The sequence below is a fragment of the Squalius cephalus genome (assembly GCF_949319135.1).
Source record: "Squalius cephalus genome assembly, chromosome: 7".
In the NCBI taxonomy this organism is placed as follows: domain Eukaryota; kingdom Metazoa; phylum Chordata; class Actinopteri; order Cypriniformes; family Leuciscidae; genus Squalius; species Squalius cephalus.
In genome coordinates, this window is record NC_137128.1 from 46,446,774 (window position 1) to 46,459,228 (window position 12,455).

The 12,455-nt window shown below is 36.8% G+C and overlaps 1 protein-coding gene across 1 annotated transcript; it reads right to left on the reverse strand.

Annotated features, from left to right (window-relative positions):
• Window positions 1–472: 472 nt before the first annotated feature.
• On the reverse strand, window positions 473–11,740 carry sf3a2 (splicing factor 3a, subunit 2). Its single transcript, XM_079876937.1, has 8 exons — window positions 11,664–11,740; window positions 8,986–9,206; window positions 5,815–5,861; window positions 5,623–5,732; window positions 4,832–4,881; window positions 2,716–2,856; window positions 1,859–1,927; window positions 473–886 (listed from the first exon to the last, which is right to left on the reverse strand). Exons 2-8 carry the CDS (start codon window positions 9,181–9,183, stop codon window positions 623–625), a joined length of 879 nt encoding a protein of 292 aa, XP_079733063.1. The 5' UTR covers window positions 9,184–9,206; window positions 11,664–11,740; the 3' UTR covers window positions 473–622.
• Window positions 11,741–12,455: the final 715 nt, after the last annotated feature.

Consider the following 12,455-nt stretch of genomic DNA (forward strand, 5'->3'; position numbering starts at 1 on the left):
GTGAGTGATTCCTTCAGAGTGAACACGGGTGAATCTGACTGCAGTAGATGTGAAAGATATGGATAAAAATGATGTTTATTCAGCCAGCGCAAATACCTGTGTTTACTTCTTGTTTTCAGTCGAAGTCCATAGTAATCGATTGCCGAGTTCACGCGCGTGATCATAGGTACTAAACCTATGTGCGTGAACTTGACAATCGATTACTTTGGACTTCAATTGAAAACAGGAAGTAAACACAGGTATTTGCGCTGGCTGAATAAACATCATTTTTATCCATATCAATGTTAAAATTGACCGGAGTTCTCCTTTAAGCACATGAAACGCTGGTTTACAATCGTGTCCACGGAAATAAAACTGAAGTCATTTACAGAGAGGATCATGTATAAATTCACAAAACTACATTCTCGTTTGAGAAGCGTTTCACTCGAATATACGTCAAAACAGGGAAGAAAAGACTAGTGCAACTTCTGTTTCATGTTGACTTTAATAATAAAAAAAAAACATAAAAATAACATTTGGACAGTCAATCATTGGAGAAGAGCAGTGAGATGTACAAAACTACATGTTTTGAGGGTTAAACACATGAAACGCTGGTTTGCAATCGAGTCCACGTGATAAACCCTCAGAGGTTATGCATGCCGTCGGAGGGCAGCGGGGGCCTGAGGTGGGGGGGCAGGGGCATCTGCGGGGGCATGTGGTGCGGGTGGGGGGCTCCGGGGGGCAGGGGGGGCATTCCCGGGATCCCTCCGGGCGGAGGCGGCATGGAGTCGTTGAGGGAGCGAGGCCCGAGGCCCGTGATCAGAGACGGGGGACGCTTCACGCCGGCCGACGGGCCCTGAGGAGCCGCCAGAGCTTTCTCCATCTTAAAGTGGAACTGCAGGAAGAACTGGAGGAAGAGGAGGAGGAGAGGTTAAGCATTTAGGGAATAGAGATGGTTGGTTGGTGTTTTAACGGCGTGCAAACACTTTAGGAGAAATTTCATGGCGGGTAATAAGTAATAACTAATGTATTTACCTAAATGAAACCTTATCGTAAAGTGTTACCAAAAAAATAATATATGGTAACACTTTATTTTACGTTACATGTACTTCCCGTAGTAATAACAGTAAATTATGCATAATTACATGCAACTAACCCTCAACCAAACCCTAACCCTATAGTAAGTACATGTTGTTAAATAATATTACTCAGTACTTAAATATATAATTACACTGTAACAATGACACCTTAAAATAAAGTGTAACCAAAGTTTTTCATCTTTTGTGTGTGATCATGAAGAAGCTCCAGTTCTTCTCTATATCAGAGTCAGTGTTCCTGAACTCCTGAAACGCCTCCACTGTAGTCTTGAGTTTCTCCCGGGAACGAACACGTCACAATATTCCTCATTATAATAATTAATGCGCAGAATAAAGGGGCGGGGCCTGGTTGAGTTAGTTAGTAGTGTGTTAAACTGGTGGTTATGGTAAGGAGCGGGACATTTCACAAACACACACTCGAAGCGCTCGACCAATCACAACACACTGCTCCAGTCGACCAATCAGAGCACAGTGTGCTTTTCAGAAGGAGGGGCTTCATAGAGACAGGAAGTAAACAGAGCGTTACTGACAGACTGGGAAGAGAGGAGCCGCAACAATGGAGAATATGAGGAGAATAATCAACATTACAGCAGGAAGATTCTTCTAAAGTGTTTGCAGAGTAATTTAATTCCTAAGAGAACTTAAACCATAAAAAATTAATAAAACATGGGTAAGAGATACTGGACTCTGGCATGAGGAAAAAAAGCAATGGATCTTTATTTGATAATAAGATCATCAAAAATCTTTGATCTTCCAAATTATTTTTTCACATCCATTCTCACCTGTTTCGTTTCCCTATTCCAGTGTGTCCAAAAGCGAGTCTCGGCTTTATCGATCTCTCGACTGGGCACCTGAAAATATGACAGGAGCAATAACATCAAAAACTCATGTTAAATTCTGTTTTTAAAACATACCTAGATGAATTATTATTTAAATGCCATTGTGTGTCTTCTTGTTAAACACATTGCTGCTTATTTAAACACAAAATAAGACATTTAAAGACTAAATAAGAAAATAAGATACGTTTTTATTGAATTCTATAGAAATAACTGATCTTGTTGTTACTTTCACGTATCAATCTCTTATCAATCTTTTTTCTTTCATAAAAACGCAATATTGTTGCCAGAACGATTGCTTTGGAGATTGTAATGGACTCCTTTTTTTTTTTCCTCAACGGAAGCTTTCAGATAATATACATGTAAAATTCCACATAAAATTCTTAAAATCTTAAATCAAGATGTATTTTACTAAAGTAGTGAAATGCCATAAGATATTAAGTCTTGTTTTCTGGGGGAGAAATCCAAATTAAGTGAGTTTTTGCTTAAAACAAGCAAAATTATCTGCCAATGGGGTGAGAAAAATAATGTTAATTCAAACGGATACAAGATTATTTTTCTCACCCCATTGGCAGATCATTTTGCTTGTTTTAAGGAAAAACTCACTTCATTTGTATTTTTCCCAGCAGAAAACAAGACATAATATCTTAAGCATTTTACTCATCTAGTAAATGCATCTTGATTTAAGAATTTTTAGATATTCGGACTGAAAACAAGACAAAAATACTAAGTAAGAATATCATTTTTTGCAGTGAAATGTTGACGACTGTAGTTTCACAAGACGGATGTGTTATTGGACGGACCTTGAATGCGATGGTTTCATACGGTTCAGCGGCGAACAGCAGATACTGCCAGCGACGGTCTGGAGGCTCGATCCTCTGCTCGTACGCGGACATGAAGCGATGCCTCGGCCCGATGCCTTCTGCGATCTCTGGGTAATCAATCTGAAAAACAAAGACACACCGGTTATGTCGTCAAGCAAAACATTAAAGGTGCAGTGTGTAAGTTTTAGCGCATCTAGTGGTGAGGTTGTGAACTGCACCCAACAGAAGTTACGGTGGCCGACAGGAAGTGATGTCGTCGTCTGAGACAGCCGAGAGTAGCCAGTTAAACACTGAGGTTTCTTTACAAAGATCAATTAAGAAATTAGGTTTACTTGATTATTCAGTAAAACGATGTTATTGCGAATATTATTGTGACTTGTTCATCAGTGTGTCAGTGTTTTATTCGCTGACTTTAGCTGAAGCTTCTTTACACGAAGAACAACATAGTGACGAAACGCGTTTGTCCGTTCAGGGCCACCGTAGAAACATGTTGATGTAAGCGGACCCGCGGTGTGTGTGTGTAGAGAGAAACGCTCATTCTAAGCTAATAAACACACAACGCTTCATTAAGTAAGATCTTTATACACCACTGAAACATAGATATGTATATGATATTGCATTTCTGTCAATAGATCCTCCTAAATATTACACACTGCACCTTTAACTTTGCAGATGGCTCTTGAATATCAGAGCATTGAGAGACCCAAACATCCAGTTTCTCAGACAGGAACGACTGGGGACAGTTGCATAAACTTCGCCACTATATTGAGTAAACTAGTGTTAACTACTTTGTTAAAAGTAAAGGTAACCCTTATGTTGTGTTATTCCCATATCCGAAAATGCTCCTTAATGTAATTGCATTGGAATAAAACTTACTGACTTTACTCACCCAGAGTCAAACAACTTCCCCAAAAAATTAATACTTGTAATTTTTTGTTGTTGTTTTTTTCCCCCCACATTGTAACATTTGTGATATTCCTGGTCAAAAATGACCAGTCTACAAAACATTTCTCATAAATCTCTCATTATGCAATATCACTACCAAATATTTGATTCAATCTTTTTGTAAACTTGTTTTCTTTCAGTTAGGACCGGTTTTATATTTATCTTTGGACTGATTATTTATCTGAGCTTATGTACCTCAGTTTTTGAGTGAAAAAAGCATTATTTGTGGATAATTTTGTAAATTTTACATAAAATATGAAAAAAATGCACTAGTGTGCTTTACCTTTTAACCAAGAAATTTGATTTGAAATGCTTTTACTTTGTACAAAATGGCACAAAGTCACACTTGAGATGATCCCGGTCAAAAATGACCGGCTTACAAAAAAATAGCTTTTAAATATGTTGTTATGCTATTTTACCACCAAATATTGAATTCAATCTTTTTGTCAATGTGCTTTCTTTAAATCATGACAGGTTTTGTATTTATTTTTTAAACTGATTGATCGTAGGCCTTATTTATCTGAGCTTATATTGGTCAACAATAACTGCCCATTGGAAATGAATGGGGGAGACAAAAAAAAGAGAAACAATTAATCAGTTCCAAAAATAAATACAAAACCGATCTTAATTGAAAGAAAACAAGTCGACAAAAAGATTGAATCCAATATTTGGTGATGATGTAGCATAACGAGAGATTTATAAGCAATTTTTTGCAGGCCGGTCATTTTTGACCGGGAACATCTTAAGTGTGACTGTGTCATTTTGTACAAAATAAAAGCATTTCAAAACAAATTTCCTGGTTAAACCTTAAAGCACAATTGTGTGATAAACAGTGCAATTTATTTTCGTATTTTATGTAAAATTTACAAAATGATCCACAAATAACGATCAAGTCCAAAAAGAAATATAAAACCGATCCTAATTGAAAGAAAACAAGTCGACAAAAAGATTGAATCCAATATTTGGTGATGATGTAGCATAACGAGAGATTTATAAGCTATTTTTTTGTAGGCCGGTCATTTTTGACCGGGAACACCACAGGTTTTAACACAGCACAAGGGTTACAACTAGTCTGACCAGCTAAGAAGTCTTGAAGAAAACACTTTTAAGACTAGTCTAAGCAGTTTAAGCAACAGGCCACTGGATTTACCTGGAAAAGCAGACTCTGCTGTCCGACCTCCGGATCCCTTTGTTTTGTTACTATGGGTAAAAAAAAAAAAAAAAACACATAAATAAATGTGTAAACATAAATTTGATCAAAGTCTTGTGTTTGCATCAGGTAAAGTTGAAGAAAAATGCAATATGCGATAACTCTTTTAAATAATGCAATGTTTGATATGATAATGCTTAAAGTGTGTAAAATAAACTTCAATTATCTTTAAAATATCTTTAAAATAATATAACCTACATATGTGTTTCACATTCTTTTAGTGATGAGAAAACATCCCTACAACTTCTGACAGTGAACATCAGTGTTTTACTGTATATAAGAAGTGTTATTTTAACATCATTGTAAAGTTTGTAAACCACGGGGTTCAGGGCTTCAGGTTATCCTACATTAGGGTTATTTAACAACACAAACTGAATAATCAAATGTACAAATAAACACTGCTTAGTTATCACTGTATGAATTAAATATATCCTGATTCTTATTAAAGCTACAGAAGTTATTCAGCCGAGAGCAGCGAGTGATTCTCTTTGTCTTCAGTTCATGACTCGTTATTGCAAGCCGTTGCGATATGCATATCACGATATATACATCTGCGATATTTCAATAATTTTGATATAATGTGCAGCCCTAATCGCAACATTGCATAAGATGAGAGCGCGTGTAAATGTAGTCAATGAGAAACGTCTATAAAGCAAACGAACCGGATTAAACATTGAACGGAAATCAATCATAATCATTCTACTTATGTTTTATAAGGCTCAAAGTCATACCTTTATAACCCGGTCTGCCAATCTTGACAAACTTCTTCACTTCAACCTTGACCTTCTCTGGCGCCGGTTGAGCCGGAGCTTCTTTTGCTTCTTTCGCGGCTCGTCTCGCGCTAGAAATGAAAAGCACAGACGACACGATAAGTTCCTGCTCATCGTCCCGTTAATAATCATGTGTGTGAATGCTGCACTTACAGGTTAGACTGATGCTTTTTGCCCTGTGTGTGAGCGAGGTAACTTCCCTACAAGAGAAACATCACAAACATTTACATTTAAGTGTGAACAAAACATTTGTGTTCATGAAGTGCATTAAGGCGAGACACTACAGGTAAATAGGGTACAATTTTAAAATAATAGATATCACCATGAAACTTCCTCAGTTGATTACTTACACAAGTATATACAAAAAATGTATTACAAGTTTTTGAAATTTGTATGTTTAATTATGCAAATTATGCATTATCTCGTTAAATATGCATGATTTTGCATACATTTTCGGGAGATAGATCTGAACATATGATAAAGCCAGGTGCAAAATTCCTTTTTTTCATTTTGTTTACAGAGGGATTTCAGGATATATGCTTTCATTACCTAGGAAATACTGTCCATAGCCTTAAAAATCGATTTTCGCCATATTTAAAAAAAATAAATAAAAAAAAGTCACATAAATCAGGCCAGGAATGATTTATTAACAAATCCCTCTGGAAATATCTTCAGAATACTGCTAAGTGTATAACTGGAGAGTTTGGTGTATATAAGCTGAGATGTTTGTACTGGAGAATGACAAAAAACTCATTTTGAGAAGACGGCAGTTAAAGAGTTAAATAGCTCTACTTGTTAGCTTTAAATCTGGACATTCACGATTGGTCACTGATAGGAAGGAAATGCCCATATTTGGGATGGCGTTGTGCAGGAGACTCAGAGCTTTACAGCGACACCGGTCATGACAGACTTCAGTGAACAGACGGATCTCTGGAATGCTGACTTCCTGGTAAATTCGGGAGAAACTTACCGCCGCAAGTAAACAATGTAATAAAATAAACATCTTAATGTATATTTTCAACGTTTTCTTTATAGCAGCTTGAAAGAACACACATTGAAGGAGTAAACTAGCCCACAATCTCAAAACTGACCACTGCATGAAAATCAATGTTTTTGCCTGCCGTGTCTCGCCTGAAAGGGTTAGTTAAAAAAACTAAAATAACGACTTTATTCAACTCTTCATGCTCTTCTGTGTTTCTCTGAGCGCTTACGGGTCGTACGTAAGAACGGAGGCTCACTATTGGCCAGCATCACACACATCATCACACACGACCAGCGTCGGCCAATAGTGAGCCTCCGTTCTGACGTACGACCCAGAAGCGCTGCGCTGTTACACTACGTGAACTCACTCAGAGACACACAGAAGAAAATGAAGAGTTGAATAAAGTCGTTATTTTTGTTTGTTTTTTGCGCACTAAAAGTATTCTCGTTGCTTGATTAACTGGAGAACTCCGGTCAATTTTAACATTGAGCTCATTTTTTGGTAAATTTGGAGTGCTGTCAATACAGAGAACAACGACAAAAATCGGTGTTGCCTACACCGAGTTATTCTATTTTTAAAATTTGCACCCTGTTGACTTCAATGGGGCAAGTTTTAAACCTGCTTTTAGCCTCTTAACATCCTTGATGTGTCATTACAAGTGCACAGGTCATGTGAGTGATTCCTTCAGAGTGAACACGAGTGAGTCTGACTGCAGTAGATGTGAAAGATATGAAGAAAAATGATGTTAATTTCAGCCAGCGCAAATACCTGTATTTACATCCTGTTTTCGGTTGAAGTCCACAGTAATCGATTGTCGAGTTCACGCACATAGGTTTAGTTACCCATGATCACGCGCCCGAACTCGACAATCGACTACTGTGGACTTCAATTGAAAACAGGATGTAAACACAGGTATGTGCGCTGGCTGAATTAACATCATTTTTCTTCATATCTTTCACATCTACTGCAGTCAGATTCACCCGTGTTCACTCTGAAGGAATCACTCACATGACCTGTGCACTTGTAATGACACATCAAGGATGTTAAGAGGCTAAAAGCAGGTTTAAAACTTGCCCCATTGAAGTCAACAGGGTGCAAATTTTAAAAAGAGGATAACACGGTGTAGGCAACACCAATTTTTGTCGTTGTTCTCTGTATTGACAGCACTCCAAATGTACAAAAAAATGAGCTCAATGTTAAAATTGACCGGAGTTCTCCTTTAAGGTTGAGCCACTGTAGTCACTTGGACTATTTTAAACATTGTCTTTTTACTAACTTTCTGGGCCGGCAAGTTTCACTAACAGAGAAGTAGGGGTGGGGGGAAAAATTGATTCTTAGATGCATCGCGTTGCGGACGTGGACGATTCTGAATCGATTCACAAATGTCAAAAATCGATTTTCAAAAAAAAAATTTTTTTTTTCTAATAACGTAATATTGACGGAACGCAAAAGGCGGAACTCTAAAGCGGACGTGCAGTGCGCGGACAGTCTGTGGCGTGCACATAACAGACTCATGATGGCTGAGCGCCAAATTCGAACGGCTCCCTCTTCGTTAAAAGCTAGCGTATGGAAAATTGGCAATTTCATTTTTACCTATTTAGTATTTTTGTATGAGAGCTGCTTTCTGTATTGTTTAGTTTTCACATCAGTACACTTGTGTAAACCGATCTGTTATACGTACGTTACACTGCCACATATGTGCAATGCCAGTCACAAAAAGCTACATTTTGACTGTGCTCTCTCCAGATGTTCATTCACTTTTTTTGTATAAGCTGTTTTTGATTGTGCTATACAGCAAACATTTCAAGTCATAACTCTTTATTATTTAGTTGTGAATAAGAGCGGCTTTGTATAATTATTCAGAATATGCATAACTCCACAAGCATTATATGAGAGCTGCTGGTACATCATTCTATACTTTTGAACGAAAACTGTTTGTGATTTTGCTACAGCAAAATGTTTTTTGTCTGAAGGAATATTAAGGTTTTATTAATAAAATTAATATAGGAAGAGGGAAGTAAGTTCGTTATGGGTCATCATAAATACTTTGCTTTAAAAGTACCAAGTAAGTCAAAAAAAAAAAAAAAAAAATCGTTAATAATCGATAATTGTTACCCTCTGAATCGTAATCGAATCGAATCGTGAGGTGCCTAGACTAGAGATTCCCACCCCTACAGACAGCTCTCAGATTTAATCAGAAATATCTTAATTAGTGTTCTATAGATGAACGAAAGTCTGACGGGGTTGAACAACATGAGGGGGAGTAATCACTGACAGAGTTTTCATTTCTGGGTGAACGAACCCTTTCAAACATTCGTGTTTATAAAGAGCATTAATGTCACCTCATTATTGTGAAGCGTGAGACACAGTTTGCACTCGTAAGACCCCAGGTGGTTCTTCATGAAGTACGGATCTTTATTGATGTCTATGGTCTCGAGCGCGAGCTGGCGCAGTCGCTCACGCCGGTCTCGGTTGCTCTCGGACGACGACGCCACTCCGCCGCTGCCCGTCTTCCCTCCGGCTCTGTGCTGGAAATCCATGATGGCAGATCCTCACACAACTCCTGCGGAGACCAGCCAACAGGGAAAGGGTTAAAGGGGACATATGATGACTCTTGATCTCTTAGAATGAAAGAGTTTGAACTTTAAGTAGGGAAGGAATTGAATATGAATTGATTCAAATTGATTCGGATGACTCGTGTGTTTGATTCAGATGACTCTCATTTTTGATTCACATTGATTCGTATAACTCTCGTGTTTGATTCACATTGATTCGTTTAACTCTCGTGTTTGATTCACATTGATTCAGATGACTCGTGATTGATTCACATTGATTTGTTTAACTCTGGTGTTTGATTCACATTCATTCGGATGACTCTCGTGTTTGATTCATCATCACGGACAATGTCAGTAAAGATTACGAAGACTTTTACCTTCAGTAAAAAGGTCCGGAAAAATGACCTCAGCTAATGCTAATCCCGTGCGAATACACCCGCTGTAAATATGTAAATATTACGTCATTTCCTGTTTAAAAGTAGTTTTCCGCGGATTTTCAAGTATGGAGGCGCTTGATAAAGCTTCAGTTGTGTTCTAGACGCTGGAACGAGTCTGTGGCAAAACTCACGTGTTTCACACACACCATCAGATCAGAGAGAAGATCGACAGCACTTGCTAGAGGCTCGAAACATCTTTTAGCGTTAGACAAGTGCCTATTACCAACACAATCCAGTCTGAAGTTAATTAATACATCGCTCGACCGGACATAACTGTTTTATATATATAAATATAGGTTGTGTTTGCACACGTGACATCAGGACGCAGCGTAACACACACACATGAGGACAGGAGAGGCGGCGGTGTGTAAATCGACTTACTCTCCCACTTCTGCTAGTTTACTGAGATCTCTTATCCCGTGCGGATTAGCCATTAATATTACAGACGTCCTGTGGTAAAACTACATCACTACATCTACACTGGTAAAGCTAATCCCGTCCGAATAGGGCTTTATACATGAATTTTGAACAATACCCGTTCTTGTGTTAGGACAACTTTGATTTACTTTTTTGGTCCACCTCATAATGTTGACTACTGTAAATAGCATTTGCTAAAAGAGTAGCATGTCTGAATACATAGCATTCACATCCTCGTAAACACAGTCGGTTGTGTCTTAAGTGAAAGTAAACAGTCGAGAAAGAAACACACGTGTATCAGTACATTGGATCAGTGCATTCGCTCTTAAAGGGACAGTAGCCTAATATTCCTCATCAATATTCCTCATCAAACAACAGAAGACTGAGAACACTCACTTGTTATTAATAAGTGTTATTTTACACAGTTAAAGGGAACATATGACGCATTCTTAATCTCTTAAAGTGAAAGAGTTTGAACTATATAGTGTGCGAAAAACTGTACGCTAAAAGAGTAGCATGTCCAAATATGTAGTATTAATAAAAAACAGTCGGCGAAAAGTCCCCGGATGACCAACTAGTTTGTGTGCATTTTAATATGACGTTAAACCATTCAAGAATTGAGCGGACAAATACACACAAAAATGTCCAAACATCCTCGTAAACACAGTCGGTTATGTCCTAATAAGTGAATGTAAACAGCTGAGAAAGAAAACACGTGTATTAGTATATTGGATCAGTGGCTAGGCTAATATTACTGATGCGGTCTCTATAATAACACTAATCAAACAACAGAAAGACTAAGAAAAATTAACTATGTTTGTAATGTATGTTTTAAAGTGCAGTGTTATTCTACATTTGATTAGTTTCTGTACCTGAAAATCTTAAAACACTTCGATTATATCTTTGTTCAGTTGTATTTATTTGTGCGATTGATCATTTTTATCTGATTTTACAGTGTTTACTTGTCTACAATGAAATGTTTTGAAGTACGACTTAGAATAAATGTGAATAATATCTAATTTTGTTAAGACTATCGAAAGGTTTTCTGTTATTTTAGTCATAATGCCTATAATAATTACACTATACAGCGTACTTTTTAAACAAGGTAAATTAAAATGAATAACCGACTTATTCATACGCGATAATTGACTGAAATGGGGTAACAAACAATCTTCAACAATAATGGCAGCCAATAAAAAAAGAAACAGCTTTATGATTATTTTAGACTTACATATAATAATCTGAAAGTTACAGTAACGTTAGATTGTAAAAGTCCGAGAGAGAGTGGAAGAATGATGATTGTTTAGAGCAAGAAACCTTGACTAACATAACAATAATAAAAAGCATAAGTGTACAATATGATCCCATTTACGGTTTAACTTATCAATTAAAATAGAATATAACGAAGCATGCATAAATATAAATATGTAAGTTATAAGACAATAGTTAGTGTGTAAAAGAGCTGAATCGAGCCGTATTGATTTCAAAGCTGCACTTTCAATGAACAATAACAAACGCTTGAAGTGTAGTAAAAGATCGAGTTTGGTTAGGTGGTTTTAAGTGAAAATATGCATCATTTTGTATCAAAAAACTCATTTTGAGAAAATTTACCTTACGTCCAGATCACGCTTGCCGCCGTCGCAGATGTAATGCGCATGCGTGAAGAGTGATGCACTTCCTGTTCCTGTTATTTTGACACGCACAACTTTATTTAAAAAAGCACAATAGCAATGCTACATTACAAGTGACTGTTTTTTCTTTAGAAAAACACCATGATTGTGCTAAGTCTAAAAGAAGAAAATGCGTACTTAAAACTGCTAAATCAAATATTTTAATGAACATGGGTTTGTGTTATTATTATTATTATTATTATTATTATTATTATTTTAAAGACATTTCAAAACTTGCCCCTTATATATTTGTGTACAGACGTTTTAAGAGGTAAAGCAGCGCCCTCTGTCGGCTATATGTGTTCAGCTCCTCCAGCTCTTAGTTGTAAGCATAGATTCACACATAGAATCCTCATTCGTGGCTGTTGGGCCGACCGCCATATTGGAACGGTCAAAACATCGGTCACTGAACACTCGAGCAAGATGACTGCGTCTGCAACCAGTTAGACCAGACGCATCGATTAATATCTATAAAAATAAACTTCAGCAGATGATTTTACTAAACTAACACAATACAAGACTAAACAGTCAACACAGAATAAAAACAATACATATAAGTCAATTCATATAAAAACACAAATCAAACATATTTTCAGATACAGTAAACAGAGATAGTCTACTAAAAAAATAATTCATAAAACATTTAAAGCAATAGAAATTAAACATACAACACATTCATAAAAATATATAACTTAATAAATAAATAAATAAATAAATAAAGTAAAAATATTAT